The 24883-nt window shown below is 44.7% G+C and overlaps 1 protein-coding gene across 8 annotated transcripts in view; it reads right to left on the reverse strand.

Moving 5' to 3' along the window:
* MSRA (methionine sulfoxide reductase A) overlaps positions 1–24883 on the reverse strand; it is a 460936-nt gene that overhangs the window by 151961 nt on the left and 284092 nt on the right. For all 8 annotated transcript variants that reach the window (XM_040348095.1, XM_040348093.1, XM_040348094.1 and 5 more), the window contains one exon: positions 13527–13631. In XM_040348095.1, the coding sequence (XP_040204029.1) occupies positions 13527–13631 (105 nt within the window). The remainder of the gene's footprint in view (positions 1–13526; positions 13632–24883) is intronic.

Genomic DNA, 24883 nt, shown 5'->3' on the forward strand with positions numbered 1-24883 from the left:
TTCAGTTAGAACACACCCAGGGAACATACTTAACCCCTTCTTCGCCCCCTAGTGTTAACCCCTTCCCTGCCAGTGGCATTTTTACAGTAATCAATGCATTTTTCTAGCACTGATCGCTATAAAAATGCAAATTTCCCAAAAATGTGTCAAACCTGTCCGAAGTGTCCGCCATAATGTCGCAGTACCGATAAAAATCGCTAATCGCCGCCATTACTAGTAAAAAAAAAAATGAATAAAAATGCCATAAAACTATCCCCTATTTTGTAAACGCTATAACTTTTGCGCAAACCAATCAATAAACGCTAATTGCGATTTTTTTTTACGAAAAATAGGTAGAAGAATACAGATCGGCCTAAACTGAGGGAAAAAAAAAGTTTTTTTATATATATTTGTGGGGATATTTATTACAGCAAAAAGTAAAATATATTTATTTTTTTTCAAAATTGTCGCTCTATTTTTGTTTATAGCGCAAAAAATAAAAACCGCAGAGGCGATCAAATACCACCAAAAGAAAGCTCTATTTGTGGGAAAAAAAGGATGCCAATTTTGTTTGAGAGCCACGTCGCACGACCGTGCAATTGTCAGTTAAAGCGACGCAGTGCCGAATCGCAAAAAGTGGCCCGGTCATTGACCAGCAATATGGTCCGGGGTTGAAGTGGTTAACAGAGAATTGCGCGGTCATGCCATGTGGCTCCCAAACAAAATTGACGCCTTTTTTCCCCACAAATAGAGCTTTCTTTTGGTGGTATTTAATCACCTCTGCGGTTTTTATTTTTTGCTCTATAAAAAAAAAAGACGGACCATTTTGAAAAAAAACAAAACAATATCTTTTACTTTTTGCTATAATAAATATCCCCAAATTTTTTTCAAAAAATTTCTTCAGTTTAGGCCGATATGTATTCTTCTACATATTTTTGGTAAAAAAATTGCAATAATTGTATATTGATTGGTTTGCGCAAAAGTTATAGTGTCTACAAACTATGGGAAAGATTTATGGCAATTTTTTAGCTGTATTTTTACTTTTTGCTATAATAAATATCCCCCAAAAATATATAAAAAAAAACATTTTTTCTCCTCAGTTTAGGTCGATACGTAGTCTTCTACATATTTTTGGTAAAAAAAAAAAATCACAATAAGCGCTTATTGATTGGTTTGTGCAAAAGTTATAGCGTCTACAAAATAGGGGGGAGTTTTATGGCATTTTTATTAATATATTTATTTTTTACTAATAATGGCAGCGATTTTTATCGTGACTGCGACATTATGGCGGACACATTGGACACTTTGGGACCATTGTCATTTATACAGCGATCAGTGCTATAAAAATGCACCGATTACTGTAAAAATTACACTGGCGTGAAGGAGTTAACGAGTACGGGGCGCTGAAGGGGTTAAGTGTGTCCTAGGGGGGGTGGGCCATGTGTGACACGACACTGATCACTGCTCCCGATCACAGGGAACTGTGATCAGTTTACTGTCACTAGGAAGACTGGGGAAATGCTCGTTTACATAAGCATTTCCCAGTTCTTCCTCTCCGTTAGAAGATCGCAGGACTCCCAGCGGACATCAAGTCCGCGGGACCAGCGGTCACACTCACTGAGCTTGCGGCGGGGCACGCGCGCCCACAACGCTGCGTCTTAAAGGCAACATACCTGTACATTGATCTGCCCAGCCATGCCATTCTGCCGACGTATATCGGCGTGACACGGTCCTTAAGTGGTTAAGCTAGTTATGTCAAAACACATACATTCAAAAGTTAATTTCTATTCAAAAGGAAATGGAGGGGAATCTAAAATGGAGTCTGTTATTTATACATTTTATTACACCCCCCAGCCTTCTGCAGAAACTCCAGCCTCCCATAGTGAACCCAACATCCAACAGTGTCCCACAGTGCCTCTTAGCCCCAGACAATCCACAGTGCCACTTGCGAAGTCCCCAGCCTCTTGAAGAAACCCCAGCTCCCGCTAGAATCTTCATCCTCTGCAGGGCCACCAAGTCTTCTGTCGAATACCCTAACCCACTCCACAACCCTCATCCCCCCCACAGTGACCCTATCCAGAGTCCTCCAGCATTTCAATACATATTTTGTGTAGCGCCCCCTTGCTTTCAGCATGGGCACTACGCCTAAATTTAGTGGGAAGGGAAAGAGTTACTTTGCTCCCTTCCAGTGTTTGTTTAAATTTGGGACCTCTGTCATTCTGGAAATGTCCACTGGGTCAGTCTGCGGTCAGGGAGTGCAATGCAACCCCTGGCCGGCAGCTGGCGCCAGAGGGGTTTTAGCAGAGCAGATCTTCTCTCAGCAGCCAATTGGAGGATGTTTTCCCTCGCAGGGCATGCTGGGGGAGGGTATATCTGGGACAGAGGTCATGTGTTGAGAGTTCTTCTTTTCCGCGGGGTCCCCATTCCAGGTGCGGTACCCACCTTCAGGGTACGCGCATCCATGGACCCCGCCGGCCAGAGCGGAACTCTGCAGCGAACCTCATCCTGATGAGAGAAGGGACCTCAGCGTTCCACTGGGTTGCAAGGCCTATTGAAAGAATCCCAGCCTGGGATCGGGTGTCCGGACCACTGACAGGTATGCTTGCTGTCATCCGGGGACCATTCATAGAAAAGTCTACTGGGAGGATTCTCTTTCCTTTTTCACTCAAGTCCTCTATTGAAATTGGCCTGTGGCAGGGGCCTTAGAGACAGGTCTGTGTGAGAGACCTGTTCCTCCCAGTATTATCCTAAGTGACGCTTCGGCTGCCAGGCCTATCAGAGGGGTCTGTCCGGGGGCACTTCACCCACTCAGAGTAGAGTGGCGGCGTGTAACCAAATTGGTTCAATGCAGAGCAGTGTATTGCTCAGTTCTACATCCAGGCCTGATACCGCATGGTTCTCTTTTTCTTCCTTCATCAACTTTGATCTCCCCAAATTGTGTTGATGTTGGCCGTGTTTGGCCTGGGGAATAAAGCATTAAAACTCTTTATTGAATGTCTGGACCTCCACTCACTGTTGATATTCTCACTGTTACACCCCTAGACACTGCCAGGGTAACTTAGTAGGCCGATCCCCAAATCAACCAGCGGCTCCTTCGGGGGTAGCGCTCCATTTGCATTCCAACATTTTCACTGTGTCACTATACATTTTTTATTGGCAGCCAATCCCAGACGACGTCTGTTGATGACGAAACGCGTATGTGTGGCTTGCAGATTTGACGTCATCACGCCTCTCCATACGGGGAAACACAGCACAGAGCACAGCAGACAGGAGAAGCCTCGCGCTTTCATCTGATTATTTTAATTGCGCAACTTTAACTATTACTTTGTAAGTGCAATTCTTCTTGGCAATTAAATTATATTTTTTACGGTATCGCGCTATGGTCTCCTTTTCCGTTCCTATTTCTTTGAGACAATAGACATAATTTCTGACACCTTACAGTGGGTTAAGAGGGAGACCTAAAATCCCTATGCTTGGAAAGACCACACAGTTAGGGTAAGGAGACTACATTACTACTTCTGGGTGCCTTCCTGGTGGATGAAGCTTTTTCTATCATAAGTTTCCCTCTGTGCACCATTATGGATTAACCCTCTAAGGACTGAGTTTGAATCATACTACCTGTCAACTCATTATTGTGGTACTTTATTCATTCACTTATTCTAATTTCTTCACAGTTGTGAATCATTCATTTGGTTCATATTTATTTGCTTTTATAATGTACCATAGTTATTGATATATTTTTTTTCACAATTTGATATATCACTCAAGCACTAATCTGGTATTTTTATCATAAGGTTTATTAACACATGACCTCTAACATTGTCGTTTATAATTAGCGCTGTACTTTTTAATATCCATGGTTTTTAATTTTTGTATCTAAATTTTTGGTACTGGCAGCTTTATATTTCACTATCGTTTTGGTGTTTTCTTTGGTTTTCACAATTTTTTTTTCTTTTTGTTTTTTTAAGTATACATTTTTTTACTGTTGGGGCATGGAAGATTTTGGAAGAATTTACCAGGCCCTGGTCAAAATAAGGTTGAGAACCACTGCCCTATTGGATAGCATAGTTGCAGGTTCTCTTCAAGGAGACATCAGGGGGCAGATCCACGAAGAAGTTACGACGGCGTATTACTAGATAACTTCTATTTTGCTCCGGCGTATCTTTGTTTTGTATCCACAAAACAAGATACGCCTGAAGCTGGGCTCGATCTTAGTACGCCGTCGGATCTAAGGTGCATATTTACGCTGGCTGCTAGGTGGCGCTTCCGTCGAATTCGGCGTCGAGTATGCAAATTAGCTAGATACGCGAATCCACAAACGTATGTCCGGCGCATTTTTTTATGTTGTTTCCGTAAGGCTTTTTTCGGCGTAAAGTTACCCCTGCTATATGAGGCGTACTCAATGTTAAGTATGGACGTCGTTCCCGCGTCTAATTTTGAAAATTTTACGTCGTTTGCGTAAGTCGTTTCGCGAATAGGGCTTTGCGTAGAATGACGTTCACGTCGTAAGCATTGGCTTGTTGCGGGTTAATTTCGAGCATGCGCACTGGGATACCCCCACGGACGCAGGGCCGGATTCCAGACAAGGCCAACAAGGACAGCCCTCGGGTGGCAGTGGGTGCAGAGGCGGCACTCACGGATGGTGAGAGGAGCAGCAAAATCCCCCCCGGTTCTCAATGTCATTTTGTCAGACCCACCAATGCTCAATGTCACCCCCCTGCGTCTCAATTTTTGGCAGCAGCACCCCCCCGCCTCTCAATGTCATATTCGGCAGCAAACCCCCCCACCTTCTTCTTGTGTTGCCGAAAAAGTCCCTGGATAATGTCCCCCCTGTACTGTGAAGGCGGGTGGCGGCATTGAAGGACCCGGCCTTGGGGAGGCAAAGGGAGAAAATCCGGGCCTGCACGGACGGCGCATGCGCCGTTCAGAAAAAACGTCATTTACGTCGGGTCAAGTAAATTTAACATAAAACACGCCCACATCTTTAACATTTGAATTCCGCGCCCATACGCCGGCAGATTTACGCTACGCCGCCGTAACTTTAGAGGCAAGTGCCTTGTGAATCCAGCACTTGCCTCTCAACGTTGCGGCGGCGTAGCCTTAATACGATACGCTACGCCTGCCGAAAATTACGAACCGCTACGTGGATCTGGCCCCAGGAGTCTACTTGATACCGAATGTCATGCTTTCATTCTGTTGAATCGAGCATAGTGCAGCACAATACCCGTTGTCTTGTATGCTGCGTCATGAGGTGCAAAGCGCAAGCAGCACCTATTTTTCGCGTGTTGTAATGCGTTGCAGCCAATTCATTTTGATACGCGTCAACACACAAAAACGCATAGACAATTTTGTGGAATGCAGACCCTCAAATCAAAGCACCTCGTCCCTTAAATGTCAAAATGAAAAAAGGAAGGGGAAAAAGAAGTGGTACCTAGGAACCCTGGGACTTTTGAGTGGTGCTAATAGAGTAATGAACACAAATAGAGGAAATATATAGAAAAATAAGTACATTTTATTTTAATATAACAATAAATAGGTATATATAAAAACCATCCGATAGATGTTGATTAAATTGATTCGAAAGGCATGAATGTGAGAAGACCTGTTTGCAGTATATGCTCCCTCTACATGTTTCGCTCAAAACTGAGCTTCTTCAGGAGCTTTTGCGCATGCGCAGGATACCTCCGCAGCCATTGGCTTAGGCGTACAACTGATGGGGCGGAGATTTGGCGTCATTCGTCACGTGTCCGCGTCACGTCGGCATGTGTCAGACGCCGACGTGATGGCACATAAGAACGCGGCATTCAGCCGCAATCCCTGGCATAATACTGTGGCGTCTTGGAGCCACTTTCAGGCTCCCTCGCTCCATCGCGCCTTCTTCCCTCCATGTCCTCCCCCTCTCCCCGAAGTTCTGGTTGGTCTGGGACTCTTTTTTTGTATACAGGTATGTCTATATTAGATACCGCAATTGATTTACCAATGATGATGGTAATTAACCCATCACTGGCTACTTGCTGATTCAATGCATATATTTTTTCATTATTAGCACCGCTCAAAAGTCCCAGGGTTCCTAGGTACCCCTTCTTTTTTTCATTTACACAAAAACGCGTTTGTGCTGCAGTGCACTGCGTTGTAGTATGAATGGGCCCTTAGCAAAGTAACCCAAATGTCTTTTTTTCAACCAAAGAAGCTACGCAGGCGCTCCCAGCGCAAGCCTCATTTAAATATAAAGTAGATTTCAGGTCATTGCACCAGCTGAATGGAAAACGCGGGTTTAAGACTTTTGAAGGACTACAGAAGAGAACCCAGTGGTGTTTAGATATAATTTGCCATGAGTCGTTTTTAGATCAGTGCTCGAGAGGCTGAGTGTGATCGGCGGTGTCGGAAGGAAACGGGGTGACATTACAACCTGTAATACTGGGCTGGAAGGTGGGGGGGGAGGGGAGGGACGTTCGTCCCCTTTCATAGCCGTGCAGCTGTTCTTTCACTGGAAAGAAAGACACATCTGCTCATTAGCAATACAATGTCACTCCCAGTCTCTAATTATATGCAGATGACGGCTTCTTTATGTGTCGGCTAAAAACGGTACAGTCCTTGTATAAAAAAAACAAGCATTCTCCTCTAAGAAATCTTGGGAGTACAGGGATACAAGAATAGATCCCTGAAATATCTTCAGCTCAGCAGGTGATAATGTTATAAAGGTGAAGTTATATATTTATGGGGGACTGTAGACTTTTAACCACTTAAGACCCGGACCTTGAGGCAGCTAAAGGACCTGGCCAGTTTTTGCCATTCGGCACTGCGTCGCTTTAACTGACAATTGCGCGGTCGTGCGACGTGGCTCCCAAACAAAATTAGCGTCCTTTTTTCCCCACAAATAGAGCTTTCTTTGGGTGGTATTTGATCACCTCTGCGGTTTTTATTTTTTGCGCTATAAACAAAAATAGAGCGTAAATTTTGAAAAAAATGCAATATTTTTAACTTTTTGCTATAATAAATATCCCCCAAAAATATATAAAAATAGGTAGATTCAGGTAGATTGGAATAACTTTAGGGCGGCGTAGCCTAGCCTGTTTAGGCTACACCGCCGTAAATTAGCTAGGCTAGTAGTGATTTTCAATCTACTTACCTGCTACGGCGGCGTAGCCTCAAACGACCGGGCGTAAGGGCGCCTAATTCAAATGACTTGGAGGGGGCGTGTATCATGGTAATGAGGCTTGACCTCACGTTTTCGATGTTTTTTGTCACTGCGCATGCGCCGGGCGACTACATTTCCCAGTGCGCATTGCGGCTAAGTACGCCGTACGGGCCTATTGATTTAGACGTGGACGTAAACTACGTAAATCCCGATTCGCGGACGACTTACGCAAACGACGTAAAAATTTCGAATTTCGCAGCGGGAACGGCGGCCATACTTAACATTACTATTCCACTAGAGCCTAGCACTAACTTTACGCGGCCTATCTCCTACGTAAACGGCGTAAAAGTACTGCGTCGGCCTGGCGTTCGTTCGTGAATCGGCGGATCCCCTCATTTACATAATCTACGCCGGCTGCAATGGAAGCGCCATCTAGCGGCCATCAGAAACATTGCAATCTAAGATAGGACGGCGCAAGCCGTCGTATCTTAGATATGTTTAAGTGTAGAGAATACACTTAAACATAGGTCGGTGCAGATTCTGAGTTAGGTCGGCTTATCTGAATCTACCTAAAAATGTTTTTTTTTTCCTCAGTTTAGGCCGATACGTATTCTTCTACCTATTTTTGGTAAAAAAAAAAATCGCAATAAGCGTTTATCGATTGGTTTGCGCAAAATGTATAGCGTTTACAAAATAGGGGATAGTTTTATTGCATTTTTATAATTTTTTTTTTTTTTTTACTACTAATGGCGGTGATCAGCGATTTTTTTCGTGACTGCGACATTATGGCGGACACTTCGGACAATGTTGACACATTTTTGGGACCATTGTCATTTTCACAGCAAAAAATGCACTAAAAATGCATTGTTTACTGTGAAAATGACAATTGCAGTTTGGGAATTAACCACAAGGGGGCGCTGAAGGGGTTAAGTGTCACCTCATTTGAGTTTCTAACTGTAGGGGGGTGTGGCTGTAGGTGTGACGTCATTGATTGTGTTTCCCTATAAAAGGGAACACACGATCGATGACGGCGCCACAGTGAAGAACGGGGAAGCTGTGTTTACACACACCTCTCCCCGTTCTTCAGCTCCGGGGACCGATCGCAGGACTCCAGCGGTGATCGGGTCCGCGGGTCCCGCGGTCACGGAGCTTCGGACCGGGTCGCTGGCGCGCGCCCGCGACCCATGGCTGGGCACCTAAAGTGGACGTACCTGTACGTGCTTGTGCCCAGCCGTGCCATTCTGCCGACATATATGTGCAGGAGGCGGTCCTTAAGTGGCTAAGACCAACTGTACCATTCTTAAAACAATTAATACAATAAATCAGTGTGGTGTGCCTTTCTCAACCTTTTTTTATGTGTGCTGCGTACACAAGATCAGAATTTCAGATAGAATAAAATCCGATTGGAATTTTCCATCGGAATTCCGATGAAGCTGACTTCCATCAGTCTTGCATACACACTGTCAGACTAAATTCCGACCCAAAACGCGGCAACGTAAAACACTACGACGAGCCGAGAAAAATGAAGTTCAATGCTTCCGAGCATGCGTCGTCTTGATTCTGAGCATGCGTGGGTTTGTTCTCCATCGGAGTTGCACACAGACAATAGGAATTTTCTATCGTTTTTTTTTTTCGTCGAAAACATGTTCTATTTCTAGTAAAAATATATAAAACCTGCGATTAAGAACGTGTAAGCTGGCTGCTGCCCCCCCCCCCCCAAACCAAACCCCAAAGGAGTTGGTAAAGTAGAAAAGTATGTAGGAATGGGGGTGGTGGCGCTGCCTATGCCCTACCTCCTAAAAACCCTACCAGGTGTGGAGATATAAATAGTGAAATCAAGAGTAAAAACTCCTGAATAGGAATTAGTAGTGTAAGCAATACTATAAACTCTAAGGGCTAGATTCAGCAACAACATACAGCGGCGTATCTCCAGATACGCCGCCGTAATTTCAAATCTGCGCCGTCGTATCTTTACGCCGATTCTCAAAGGCAGATACGTTGAAAAAATAGGCTTCCTCCGCCAACGTAACTTGAATACGGCGGCGTATAATTGTGTGCAATTTTACGCTGGCCGCTAGGGGCGCTTCCGTTGTTTTCGGCGTAGAATATGCAAATGACCTAGATACGCCAATTCACAAACGTACGTACGCCCGGCGCAATTTAGTTACGTCGTTTACGTTAGGCTTTTTCAGCGTAAGGTTACTCCTGCTATTAGGAGGCGCAGCCAATGTTAAGTATGGACGTCGTTCCCGCTTCGAATTTAGAATTTTTTACGTTGTTTGCGTAAGTCGTTTGCGAATAGGGCTGGACGTAATTTACGTTCACGTCGAAAGCAATGACGATTTGCGGCGGAATTTCGAGCATGCGCACTGGGATTCTTTCATCCTCATTTGAATTAGGCGCGCTTACGCCGGACCCATTTACGCTACGCCACCGTAAGTTAGGAGGCAAGTGCTTTGTGAATACAGCACTTGCCTCTCTAACTTACGGCGGCGCAGCGTAAATACGATACGCTGCGCCGCCGTAACAATGCGCGGCTCTACCTGAATCTAGCCCTAAGTGTGAGATAACAATGTGTAAAAAAACATTCCCATATAAACCATAAATGAATAGTATTGAAAATTAATGATGTGATCAGAAACCTAAGGGCGGAACCTTAATCAGGTATGAGTGGTGGCCCCAACCAATCGTAGGTGGCCTACCACCCTTCTCTCACCTTCAGGGTCAGGATGATACCTATAGGTAATTACTAACATACGTGAATACCATAAGAGACCAAAAAACTCAAACACCAAAAAAATATGTATATTAACCACTTCCATACCAGGCACTTACGCACCTTCCCGCCCAAGCCAATTTTCAGCTTTAAGCGCTGTCGCACTTTGAATGGCAATTGCGCGGTCATGCTACACTGTACCCAACAAAATTGGCGTCCTTTTTTCCCCACAAATAGAGCTTTCTTTTAGTGGTATTTGATCACCTCTGCAATTTTTTTTTTTGCGCAACAACTAAAAAAAGACTGAAAATTTAGAAAAAAAAATACGTTTTTATTTTTTTCTGTTAATTTTTTTGTAAATAAGTACGTTTTCTCTTTCAATTACGGGCACTGATATGGCGGCACTGATGAGATGGCACTGATGGACATCGATGAGGTAGTACTGACGGGCACAGATAACGTGGCACTGATTGGCGGCGCTGGTATGCGGCACTGATGGGCACACATAGGCGGCACTGATGGGCACTCATGGGCGGCACTGATGGGCACTCATGGGCGGCACTGATGGGCACTCATGGGCGGCACTGGGCACTCATAGGCGGCACAGATGGGCACTCATGGGTGGCACTTATGGATGGCACAGATAGGTGGGCACTTGGCATGGATGGGCACTGTGGGGTGGCACTGATGGACACTGTGGGGTGGCACTGATGGACACTGTGGGGTGGCACCGATGGACACTGTGGGGCAGCACTGATTTACCTATGTTGCCAGTCACTGATTGGCATCTTTTTTTTTTTAATGCTTTTTTTTCCCAGACTTTTTTTTTAGTTTGCCCTTCCCTGGTGGTCCAGTGTGGCGATCCGAGGGGGGGGGGGGGGGCTGCGCTGATAAACAATCAGCGCAAACCCCCCCCCTGTCAGGAGAGCCGCCGATCGGCTCTCCTCTACTCGCGTCTGTCAGACGCGAGTGAGGAAGAGCCATCAACGGCTCTTCCTGTTTACATCGTGATCAGCCGTGATTGGACACGGCTGATCACGTGGTGAAGAGACTCTTTACCGAGATCAATGTAGCGGTGTGTCAGACTGACACCCTGCAACAACGATCGCCGCGATTCGCGCCCCCGGGGGCGCGCAGCGGCTCAGAATCCTGAGGACGTCATATGTCAGGATTCTACAACCACTTTGCCGCCGTCAATATGTCATTGGCGGGCGGCAAGTGGTTAATAAGTAGAGGTCAGAAAAGCAGCCTGAAATGCAAGGTGCAAGATGTTCTATTTCTAAACACTGACAGAAAAAAGTCAGATCGTGTGTACGCAGCATTAGACTAATAATGAGGTCTGGTGACCATATAGGATGTGGATCTAGTCATAGAGGCTTTATACCATCCAAAGCTCTTCAAAGCTTCCAGACTCAAGGACCCAGACCAGAACTTATTAATATTCTGAGAAAAAAAAAGTCTGTTTCCTCCATAGCATGCACAAATCCTGGAGCCAATCTTATGCAAGACAGTGCTAGTATTCCAGTTTTTCTCCTCTTCTTCAGTTTCTCTCGATCACCCAGCCAATGTGACCCCAGTGCTGATGGAGTGGATCAGGGGAGGGGCAAACAAGGATGCTGTGCAGGTGACTATCATCCATCTTATCAACGGATCACGCCATTGGTTGTTAGGATACTGGCGGCTGGAAGGTCGTAATGGTGTACAATGAAAACCTGTGGCTTTGTGTAACTAAAAGGCAGGCCTGAACCACCCACTGGCTTGTATACAATTTCTGGGCACCCCTGAAGAAACCTAATGGCACCCTGATTGAAAAAGGCTGCCCTATACCACTGGTGCTTCAGTAGTTAATGGGGATATGAAATTCAGCTGAAATGTAAGGCAAGCTAAGAGCTATGGCCAGGATTCAGAAACAATTTACGTTGGTGTATCTATTGATACGCCGCATAAATTCTAGCATGCGCCGGCGTATCTTCTTTCTGTATTCAGAAAGCAAGATACGCCGAAATTTGCCTTAGATACGACTGACGTAAGTCTCTTACGCCGTCGTATTTTGGTTGCATATTTACGCTGGCCGCTAGGGGCGCTTCCGTATATTTCCGCGTTGAATATGCAAATGAGCTAGATACGCTGATTCAGAAACGTACTTGCGCCCGTCGGATTTAGCTACGTCGTTTACGTAAGGCGTCGGTCCTGCATAACTTTACCCCTCATAAAGCAGGGGTAAGTCATGTTAAGGTATGGACGTCAGAAAACGTCGGAACAGCGCCGTATTTTACGTCATTTGCGTAAGTCGTACGTGAATGGGGATGGGCGTAGGTTACGTTCACGTCGACTAAGCATTGAGCCGGCGTAACTTAGGGAGAAAATTTGACGTGATACTGAGCATGCGCGCACATGCGCCGTTGGTTAGGCGCGTCATTTACGTGGGGTCGCGGTTCATTTCCATACAACACGCCCCCTACCAGCCTACTTTGAATTACGCGGGCTTACGCCGGCCCATTTACGCTACGCCGCCGTAACTTAGGGCGCAAGTTCTTTGTGAATACGGTACTCGGCTCTCTAAGTTATGGCGGCGTAGCGTATATGAGATGCGCTACGCCCGCCTAAACTTAAGCCATTCTTTCTGAATCTGGCCCTATATGTTTTCCAGCTCATGAGATCCCAGGACCCTGTAGATGAGGACAAGGCCAGATGGAAAGCAATGGTGGAAGCAAGACTTGAAAATTTACAAAGATCACAAGCGGCCATAGTAGTGTTATTGGTGGACCGGTGTGTATGTTTGTGGAGGTGTGTGTTTGTTTTTTTATTTATTTACATGTGCTCCAGCTACAGCTTTGGGCTACATTCACACCTGAGCGTTTTGTCGCCTGAAGCGCGACGCTCAAAAACGCTATTGGGGAAAAATACATTATTCACTATGGAGATGGTTCACATCTCCACTGCAAAACGCCCGACGCCGAACGCCTGAAGCTCAAACAAGTTCCGGACCCTTTTTTGTCGTGCGTATCGGGCAGTTTGGGCGTTTTTGAGCATTTCCATTTCCCATAGAAAGTAATGGAAACGCTCGATTCAAGCGACTAGCGCGACAACGAGCGTTTGCTATGGGCGTTTCCTCGCTTTAATCAATAGAACATTTCACCCAGGCAGAAGATAAAAAAAAATCTACCAACATAGCAACAAGTGATGTAAAGATGATAATTTTTCCTAATGGCTAAAATAAAAAACGTCGAAGTACAAAAACGTCGGACGACGCTGTATGCAAACGCGCAAATAAGCATGAATACACGACCGACGCTCAAGTGAGATTCCCTGCCGCAAGATGACAACGAGGGCTCTCTGTGTGAGGGAGCCGTCTACCTCCAGCAGACCGATCCATCCCCAGTGCAGTCACAACTACTGTAGATCCCAAAACCCCCATAGATGAGCACGAAGCCAGCTAGAAATGGAATTTATCTGAAACGCAAGGCAAACTCAGAGCTGTGTGTTTTCCCATTTTTGGAGATCGCAGAACCAAACCCCCCCTCCCGTAGATGAGGATATAATTTTCCAAGATTGTCTACATCCTCCTGTTATTTTTTTCATCAATTGCAATCAAATGTGTTATTTCAAGGATGGTCTCTCACAAGAAGCATCCAACTTTAATTATCTCAGTTGCAATTAGCAGGATAATGAGGATCTCTCTCATTACTCTACCTTGAGTTGGGTCATGGCTCTCCCAGAAGACCTTTAGCAGTTTCTCGTAGCTGATGTCTTCTGGCTTGAAGACAACTCGGACCACCTCTGCATGACCTGTCCTGCCTGGAAAAGAGACAAGAAGGTGATATTACAATATTGTTTTTCCTCCGTAAAAATTTAGAACATTTTTCTGTAGTGTCAGCATAAAGAAATTATAAATCCTCAACTCCAAAGAAGGGAAAGTAGTCAATAGTCAAATCATGGTCAAATTTACATCACTATATAATAGGGAAAAATTACTACTAATCCCCTATGACAGTGTTTCCCAACTTGTGTCCTCCAGTGTTAAAAAAAATAATAATAATAATTGCAGATGTGCCTCCAGGAATTAAAATGTATAACAATCTTCCCCATTAAGACACATGACAAAGGATTTAATTCTTAAAAAAAAGAAGACCTGGAAAAAAAGAAGGGTGGTAGAACCAATTTTTACCAAGAGCAAGTTTTGGTAAAAATGACACTAAAGTTAAAGGAGTTGTAAATAAAAACATTTTTTTTTTTTGCTGAAATTACTGTTTATAGAGACATAATCGTTAATTGATTCCTTTTAACCACTTAAGACCCGGACCTTTAGGCAGGTAAAGGACCTGGCCAGTTTTTGCGATTCGGCACTGCGTCGCTTTAACTGAAAATTGCGCGGTCGTGCGACGTGGCTCCCAAACAAAATTGGCGTCCTTTTTTTCCCCACAAATAGAGCTTTCTTTTGGTGGTATTTGATCACCTCTGCGGTTTTTATTTTTTGCGCTATAAACAAAAATAGAGTGACAATTTTGAAAAAAATGCAATATTTTTTCCTCTTTGCTATAATAAATATCCCCCAAAAATATATACATTTTTTCTTTCTCAGTTTAGGCCGATACGTGTTCTTCTACCTATTTTTGGTAAAAAAAAAATCGCAATAAGCGTTTATCGATTGGTTTGCGCAAAATATATAGCTTTTACAAAATGGGGGATAGTTTTATTGCATTTTTATATATATATTTTTTTTACTACTAATGGTGGCGATCATCGATTTTTTTCGTGACTGCGACATTATGGTGGACACATCGGACAATTTTGACACATTTTTGGGACCATTGTCATTTTCACAGCAAAAAATGCATTAAAAATGCACTGATTACTGTGAAAATGACAATTGCAGTTTGGGAGTTAACCACTAGGGGGCGCTGAAGGGGTTAAGTGTGACCTCATCTGTGTTTCTAACTGTAGGGGGGGCGGGGCTGGACGTGTGACGTCATTGATCGTGTTTCCCTATATCAGGGAACACACAATCAATGACAGCGCCACAGTGAAGAACGGGGAAGCTGTGTTTACACACAGCTCTCCCCATTCTTCAGCTCTGGGGACCGATCGCGGGACTCCAGCGGCGATCGGGTCCGCGGGTCCCACGGCCACGGAGCTTCGGACCGGGTCGCGGGCGCGCGCCCGGCGACCCACGGCTGAGCACTTAAAGAGGACGTACAGGTACGTGCTTGTGCCCAGCCATGCCATTTTGCCGACGTATATCTGCAGGAGGCGGTCCTTAAGTGGTTAAAAACAATTAAAAATAGATAGAAGTCAATCATATAATGTAGCTGTAGTTTCTAGTTTCGTTTTTGCATGTTGTTTCCTGCTTCTGTGATGTACAGAGCCACAGAGCCAATACAGTGCAGTGATGGTTTGGAAAACGAAACTGATTGGTGCTGTGGGGTTTTAGACACACAGTAATCACACCTCCTTGATTAGAAAGCTCCCATTACTGTGGTTATCAGGAAACAGACAACCAGGAAGTGTGGAGATCAGAGCAGAATTACAGCAACTTGAGAGCAAAAACGAACAATGAGGACATGAAAACAGCTATTAAGATAAAAAAAAAAATCCTTTACAAACCCTTTGGCCCAGATTCTGAAAGGACGTACGATGGCGCAGCGCCATGTACGCCGTCGTAAGTCCTAATCCGACCCGTCGTATCTAAGCGCCTGATTCTTTCTTTGGGACTTTCGAGGGGTCAGGTAAGTAAATGGGGGGTTCGGGGGGCCTCTAATCCGCAGATATTTTTTCACCTTAATGCATTAAGTTGAAAAAAACCTTTAAGGTGCTAGGAAGACATTGTGAGCTTTGGAGCACCATTGGTCGACCTCCAGGGGGAATTAACCTAGGCGTATATCTACGTTTGTGGAAGTAAAAAATAGGAGTAAACTTTTTTCTCAGGCTTGGTGGTCAGTAGGAGAAAAAAAAATTACAAATCGGCAATAGTTAGTAGAAGAAGGGATAATACCCCATCATTGGTACTGGTGGGAGGAATAGTGCCCAATCACTGGTGTCAGTGGAAGAAATAGTCCCATATCCTTGGTGTCAGTGGGAGGAAATAATGCCCTACTACTGGAGTCAGTGGAAGAATTGGTGTCTCAACCTTATCGATAGTGGGAGGAATAACGCCTCATATCAGTGAGTGGAACAGTGACCAAAGGACTGAATAAAGGCAAGTAAAGAGCCACGTCCACCCCGCGGCCACAGTTTGTCGGAGTCATTTTCGATACCTACATGACAATGGATGCACAAATAGGGTCAATAGTCAGCGGATCCCACCATTTGCTGCGCCTACTACGCCGACTCACGCCCTTTATCCCGAAAGAGGACATTGCAGTCGTGGTGGGAACAATCATCAATTCCAGACTCGACTACGCAAATGCCCTCTATCTAGGACTCCCCAAATACCAAATCACTCGTCTGCAAGTCGTTCAAAATACTCGACTAGTGACCGGAAAAAAAACATGGGAATCAATCTCACCTTCACTGAGATCCCTTCATTGGTTGCCAGTAAAAGACAGAATCACTTTCAAGGCGCTCTGCCTAATACATAAGTGTATTCAAGGCAACGCCCCCCAATATCTATGCGAAAAAATAAAAGCCCATAACCCCAATCGCATTCTGCGATCCACCAATCAAAACCTCCTCCAGATACCCAAGGACAGATACAAGTCCAAAGGAGATCGAAGATTTGCAGTCCAAGGACCTCGCCTGTGGAATGCACTACCAACCACCATCCGACTGGAGTCGGACCACTTGGCCTTCAGGAGAAAGATAAAAAAACCCATCTCTTCTGAGGTCAAGGGGTTCCTTGCCCATGAAATGGATGCAGCGCCCAGAGGCGATTCAGTTCGCATGTGTTGCGCTTTACAAGTCTCTCACTCACTCACTCACTCACTCACTCACTCACTCACTCACTCAGTGCATGCTGCAATGTTGGGTATCTTAAATGGATGCATTATATAGGTATCCAAACAAAGCCAAAAATAGGGTAATTATTATTTAGAACTTCTAGACTTGCAGTTACAGACAATTCAAATGCTTTAGTTATTGGATAAAACAATAACTAGAGCAATATCAAAACACTGATCCCATATTGGACACAACAAGTACTGTAATCAAGCAATCAGACGGTATACAGTAGATTAATCCAGTATTGAACATATCAAGCATAACAATAGGGTGGTCTTCATCCAGAGTGGTGGCGTATATAGTAAATATCTCCTAAACGGTGCACGTTTAGGAGATATTTACAGTACCTACAGGTAAGTCTTATTAACCACTTGCTTACTGGGCACATATACCCCCTTCCTGATCAGAGGACTTTTTGCGATTCGGCACTGCGTCGCTTTAACTGACAATTGCGCGGTCGTGCGACGTGACTCCCAAACAAAATTGACGTCCTTTTTTTCCCACAAATAGAGCTTTCTTTTGGTGGTATTTGACCACCTCTGCGGTTTTTATTTTTTGCGCTATAAACAAAAATAGAGCGACAATTTTGAAAATAATAATAATATTTTTTACTTGTTGCTATAATAAATATAATTTTTTCTCAGTCTAGGCCGATACGTATTCTACATATTTTTGGTAAAAAAAAAAAAAAAAAACGCAATAAGCAACTGGTTTGCGCAAAAGTTATAGCGCCTACAAAATAGGGGACAGAATTATTTTATTTTTTATTTTTATTTTTTTACTAGTAATGGCGGCGATCTGCGATTTTTATCGGTACTGCGACATTATGGCGGACACATCGGACACTTTTTTGGCACCATTCACATTTATACTGCTATCAGTGCTATAAATATGCACTAATTACTGGCATTGAAGGGGTTAACACTAGGGGGTGAGGGAGGGGTTAAATGTGTACCCTGTTAGTGTTACTAACTGTGGGGGGAAGGGGACTGACTGGGGGAGGTGACCGATGCTGTGTCCCTATGTACAAGAGACACAGATCGGTCTCCTCTCTCCCTGACAGGACGTGGATCTGTGTGTTTACACACACAGATCCACGTCCTTGTCTCTCTAACCGCCGATCGCAGTAGCCTGGCGGACATCACAGCCGCCAGGCACGCGCATTGGCATCCAGTGGCCAGAAGGAGCGGAGGCCATAAAAAAGACGGCGAGTTTAGAGAATTAGAACCACCCTGCGGCCGTATAAAGTCGTACGGCCATCGGGAAGTGGTTAAAGGCATACTTGTAGGTACAATTAAAGTGGTCAGGGTCAGGTGTCCCTTTATGTCCTCTTTATGTACCCTGTTTCTCCGAAAATAAGCCTGCGTCTTATATTAATTTTTTCTACAAAAAACACACTAGGGCTTATTTTCGGGGTAGGGCTTATTTAATAACGGCATTAAAGTGGTTGTAACCCTAAAAAACAAAACAAAAAAAACAGTTCCTTTTAAAGCATGATGGATAGCACAGTGCATGTGCTGCATCATTTACCCCTCTCCATGTTCTAAAAATCAATCATCAATAAATCAATAAGAAATTAAAAAAGTTCCTGTGTCACCCCCCACCACTCCCACTGTCAGGTAAGAAGTCAGTTTAATTATTTAAAAACATAACATCTTGCTCAAAGTCCTTATCAAATACCTTTTACAGCTCCCCTGGGCATTCACGTGTGATCTGCTCTTCTTCTCTGAGACTTCCGCTGACGTCAGCCCCTTCCGTGTATGGCAGAGGGAGGGGCCGCATACATCAGTGGGGGGGAGAGGAAGAGAGAGAAGAGCCGAGATCCCGCTGATGTCAGCCCGCTCCATACACTGAAGATGAAGGGGCTGCAGACATCAGTGCGGGGGAGAGGATAAGACAGAAGAGCCGAGATCCAGGCAACGTTAGCGGGGAGGAGAGGATGAAAGCCGAGATCCCGCTGACGTCAGCCCTTCGTACACTGGATAGAAAGGGGCTGCAGACATCAGCCGGGACAATAAAAGAGGACCTCCAGTGGCTGTTAAACATGTAATTAAACTGTAATAAACGGAGACACTGCACCAGTATACAGTAATGGATTACAGTGTTTTTTTTGTGAACTTTGATAGGGCTTATTTTTGGGGTAGGGCTTATATTGCAGCCCACCCTGATAATTGCACTAGGTCTTACTTTCGGGGTAGGGCTTATTTTCGGGGAAACACGGTAGCAGAGGGGGTTGATAATCAGTTTAAGCTGCTTAGGTGCTAATGAAATTAACAACAGGTGCACTAGATGTGCAAGAATGAGACAACCTCCAAAACAGGAATGGTTTTAAAGGTGGAGGCCACTGACATTTTTTCCCCTACTCATCTTATCTGACTGTTTTTCATTAGTTTTGAATTTGGCTAGGGTCAGTGTCACTACTCGTAGCACGAGGCGATACTTGGACCCTATAGAGGTTGCACAGGCAGTCAAACTCCTCCAGGATGGCACATCAATACGTGTCATTGCCAGAAGGTTTGCTGTGTTTCCCAGCACAGTCTCAAGAGCATGGAGGAGATTCCAGGAGACAGGCAGTTACTCTAGGAGAGCTAGACAAGGCCAGAGAAGGTCTTTAACCCATCAGCAGGACTGGTATCTTTGTTGCACCTGTTGTGTCCATTATGAGGTTGATGGGAAGAAGAAGAAAAATGGCAGCTATAGGGTGGGGAGGATGTGAGCAAATCCTTGCGCCTGGCTATACCCCCAGAGCAAACAGTTTTGGGTGGAGTTGGGCTTTAACTTACAATTATGAACTGAGATTAATAAAATGATAATTCAAATAAATACAAAGTCGCATGGAAAAATAAAATTGGAGTATCTGACTTCAGGTACGTTATAGAGGAGATGGCGGTGCGGAGATTATTATGTCGGTCATGTAGCCCGTTACCAGTAAAAACTGAAAGCCGCTGAGAGCAGTGTGAGTGATTCCTGGGGTAATTGTCAGTCTGGAGGAATCGGAAGGTCGTCCCCATTATAGTCACATCATGAATCCTCTGAAAATTGCTCATGATCGCCCCCTGCTGATGGAATGTCAGAGAAGATTGCTGCCTGTCCCTGGCCACTCATATCCGGAATAAAGAGACAACCCCGGTGTACCCCTCCCTGGAATGGTTCTCAATGATACCACCCGGGGTCACTTCTACAGAATTATAGAAGAAGAAGCCTGTAGAGTAGGAAAGAGTTAGTGGAGCTCAACTTATTAGATATTGGGGGCCGCATGGGTGACCCCTGATATTACCAAAGGTCCACACGTAATACAGTGTGCATTTGAAGCTGCAGCAAGTCAGATAAAGCCCATCTCATTTCCTGGCTGGAGTACGTCCAACATAGGGTGACCACAGTATCGCATTGCCCCGGGACAGTCCCGCATCTCAGATACACTACGCCGCCATAACTTACAGCGTATTTTCCGTATCCACAAAGAATTTGCGCCGTAAGTTACGGCGGCGTAGTGTAAATGTGTCAGCGTGAGGGCGCGCAATTCAAATCACTAAGTTGTGGGCGTGTTTTATGTTAATACGTCTTGACCCAACGTAAATTATGTTTTTTCTGAACGGCGCATGCGCCGTCCGTGGGGGTATCCCAGTGCGCATGCTCCAAATTAACTCACAACAAGCCAATGCTTTCGACGTGAACGTAATTCTACGCAAAGCCCTATTCGCTAACGACCTAAACAGCGGAAAATTAGATGCTGGCCCGACGTCCATACTTAACATTGGCTACGCCTCATATAGCAGGGGTAACTTTACGCCGGAAAAAGCCTTACAGAAACGACGTAAAAAAAATGCGCCGGCCGGACGTACGTTTGTGGATTGGCGTATCTAGCCAATTTGCATACTCGACGCGGAAATCGACGGAAACGCCACCTAGCAGCCAGCGTAAATATGCACCTTAGATCCGACGGTGTACTAAGACGTACGCCAGTCGGATCTAGCCCAGCTTCAGGCGTATCTTGTTTTGTGGATACAAAACAAAGATACGCCGGAGCAAACTAGAAGTTACGCGGCGTATCAATAGATACACCAGCGTAACTGCTTCGTGGATCTGGCCCTCTATGTATATTTTAGATGTATATATATATATATATATAATATAATAGTATACAAGATATACTGTATGTAAAAGTGCTGTGCTATATACTGTAAATACCTGTAATAAAAAAAAAATCTAATAAATAAAAATATTATATATAAATAATAAAGGCAGAATAAATTTCAGCCTTAGAGAATACAAGCCGCCACATAGGGAGTGTATTCATTTTACTAAGTCGGCTGACTCATAGACTTGCACTGAGAGGAGGGGCAGTAAAGCATAACCATTGCTGGTAAAGTAGAACCTGCCCAGGTAATGAATAAATATGGATGCCACGTATACATATATGATTACAAATTATACACAGAAGCAATATTTTAAAGCCACAGCACACAATTAACCATCCATCTATATTTAACACATCATTAAAGAGACGGTACACTCCCTTTAATTATAATACATTGTCAGCCACGCGTACCCCCGGGCCCGTCTAATGCCTCATCGGCCTATGGCATCTTAGACCCCACAGCAGCCCCCCCTCCCTTCCCATTGTTCACATTGGGCGCTGAATTCACGCGGGGGTCTAATCACACGAATAGAGGCGGCACACAAGACTTTCTCTCTTTATTTTTTCCCCTCTCTAAACGATTTGGGGGCTTTAATACGTTGAAGATGGACAGGAGGCTCTATTGAGCCGGCATCTGGCCCATTCCAAGCTGTAGATAAATCCATCAGTGGCTGAGGAAGGGGGAAGAGAAAAGAGCGGATCCCTGCTCCCGATACTGATGATAAATGGGAGACAATTAAAAGCAGGCTGGAGCCCTGCAAAACGGCGTTTCTTTTTTTTTTTTTTTCATTTGCCGTTGAATTGCATGTTATTAACTTGTTCTTCAGGAAGCGATAAGTAGACCCCGCGTGGCGCTTAAGTACCACTGTGTGCATCTTCTCATTGAACTTGGAACAGCTGCACTTGGCATATGCGGCATGTTAACAGCACCATTATTTCAGGACACTCATTATGCGCGCGCCAAGCCCGAATGGGGGGGGGGGGGGGGGTGTCATGAAATTTATAAAGAGGGAAAATCACATGGCCCCGCCCCTGTAATCATCGCCGGCCCTTTCCGACGGTAACAAAACTTCTGTTTATCTGCCTTGTAGCAGTTGGAGGCTGACAAAGTGCCTTGCTTTTAAAGAGTACCAGCTTCACGTGTGCCAAAAAAAACAAGCCTAGGTGCCCACCACAGTGCCCTCTATAGATACAGTGGAGAAATAAGCGTAGACATGAAGGGACAGGATGTGTGCTTCTGGCAGGATCGCCCAGGTGATAATAAAATCGTCTTAAAAATAAATAAAACAAATGTGGCCACCATGTCTAATGCCCCGTACACACCATCACTTTATGTGATGAAAAAAAACGACGTTTTTAAAAACGTCACTTTAAGTGACCGTGTGTGGGGGAAAACGTTGTTTTATGTCTTGTAAAAAACGACCAAAAAAAATTGAAGCATGCTTCAATTTTATGTGTCGTTTTTCAAAACGTCATTTTTTACTTCACAGAAATTGACCGTGTGTAGCAAAAAACGTAGTTTAAAACGACGTTTTTTCACCCGCGCATGCCCAGAAACTACTTATGAAGCGAGCTTCAATGGAAAAAGTGGTGAGAACGTAACCTCGCTTTGCTAGAGCATTGTGAGAAAAACGATGGTGTGTAGGCAACTTCGTCTTTGAAAATTGAAGTTTCAAAAACGTCATTTTTTACTTCACAGAAAATGTCGTTTTTTTTCATCAAATAAAGTGATGGTGTGTACGGGGCATAAGGACTGGTAATAGTAATCAGTGCATTTTTTTAGCACTTTTCACTGTGAAAATGACACTGGTCCAAAAAATTTGTCAAAAGTGTCCGATGTGTCGCTATAATGTCGCAGTCACGAAAAAAAAATCGCTGATGGCCGCCATTACTAGTAAAAATAAAAACTATTAATAAAAATGCCATAAAACTATCCCCTATTTTGTAAACGCTATAAATTTTGCAGAAACCAATCAATAAACGCTTATTGAGATTTTTGTTACCAAAAATATGTAGAAAACGTATTGGCCTAAACTGAGAAAAAAAAATGTATATCTTTTTTGGGGATATTTATTATAGCAAAAAGTAAAAAATATTGGGCCAGATTCAGAAAGGACTTACGACGGCGTATCTCCAGATACGCCGTCGTAAGTCCAAATGTGCGCTGTCGTATCTTTCCGCGTATTCTGGAAATCAGATACGCCTGAATTTGGCCAAGATACGACCAACGTAAGTCTCCTACGCCCTCGTATCTTGGGTGCATATTTACGGTGGCCGCAAGGGGCGCTTCCGTAGATTTACGCGTCGAATATGCAAATGACCTAGATACGCCGATTCACGAACGTACTTGTGCCCGTCGCATTAAGCTACGCCGTTTACGTAAGGAGTACGTCCGGCGTAAAGTTACCCCTGCTATATGAGGCGCAGGTAATGCAAAGTATGGACGTCAGAACAAGCGTAGATTTTTACGTTGTTTACGTTAGTCGTACGTGAAGGGGGCTGGGCGTAAGTTACGTTCACGTCGTATGAATGGAGCTGGCGTATCTTAGGGAGTATTTGCGACGTGATTCTGAGCATGCGCGCGCGCATGCGCCGTTCGTTCGGCCATGCATTTACATGGGGTCACGCTTCATTATAATACTACACGCCCACTGCCTTGCTACTTTGAATTACGCGGGCTTACGCTGGCCCATTTACGTTACGCCGGCGCACATATGGGAGCAAGTGCTTTGTGAATACAGTACTTGCCTCTCAATATTACGTCGGTGTAGCGCATATGAGATGCGCTACGCCTAACTAAAGATGCGCCCGTCTCTCTGAATCTGGCCCATTGAATTTTTCAATTTTCGCTCTATTTTTGTTTATAGCGCAAAAAAAAGCAGAGGTGATCAAATACCACCAAAAGAAAGCTCTATTTGTGGGGGAAAAAAGGACGCAAATGTTGTTTGGGAGTCACGTCGCACGACCGCGCAATTTTCAGTTAAAGCCTCGCAGAGCCGAATTATAAAAAGTGGCCTGGTCCTTTAGCTGCAAAATGGTCCAGGGCTGAAGTGTTTAATGCCTGCAATCTGGTTTTTAATGTTTCCTTGTATGATGCCCTATGCGGAGGGTACGTTAATAAAGAGCAAGCAGCTGACACTTTGCGCAGGTCATGGCTAGCAATCCCAGTTGTCAATGAAAGCTGAGATCTCCATTGATCATCAGTAACCAATCAGATTGGCTCTTAATCATGTGACCAATGACATGTTGGTCACATACAGGAACCCCTTAACACCTGTAATCTGTTTAATAATATTTTTCCCAGGCATGATGCCCAGCACCTAGGGTACATTAATAAATGTCCCTATTGAGATCAAGCAATTGACACCTTGGCCCAGATTCAAGAAGCAATTGCGCCTGTGAAACCATAGGTTACACGGCGCAATTGCTTACTTGCTCCGGCGTAGCGAATGCTCCTGATTCAGGAACATCGCTACGCCAACTGCAGCCTAAAATCTGCGTGGCATAAAGCTCTTATGCCACGCAGATTTTAGGCTGCATTCTAGCGATGACCGCTAGGGGGCACTCCCATTGTGATCTGTGTATAGTATGCAAATTGCATACTAACACCGATTCACAACGTTGCGCGAGCCCTGCGTACGCAAATTACGTAGTTTGCGTACGTCGGGTTTCGCGCAACGTTACACATCCTAATAGCAGGCGCAGCCAATGCTATAGGATACTCACGTTCCCGCGTCGCGAGATTTAAAATCTACGTCGTTTGCATAAGTGATTCGTGAATGGCGCTGAAGCAAACGTCATTTGCCGCAATGCACGTCGGGAAAGGGGAGAGCATGCGCTCTACGCTCGGCGCGGGAGCGCGCCTAATTTAAATGATTCCCGCCCCCGGCGGGATCATTTACATTGCGCGCGCTTACGCCGGGCAATTTTGCCGGCGCGCCCTCGCAATTTACGGAGCTACTGCTCCGTGAATCGA

Source organism: Rana temporaria, chromosome 4, assembly GCF_905171775.1.
Source record: "Rana temporaria chromosome 4, aRanTem1.1, whole genome shotgun sequence".
In the NCBI taxonomy this organism is placed as follows: Eukaryota; Metazoa; Chordata; class Amphibia; order Anura; family Ranidae; genus Rana; species Rana temporaria.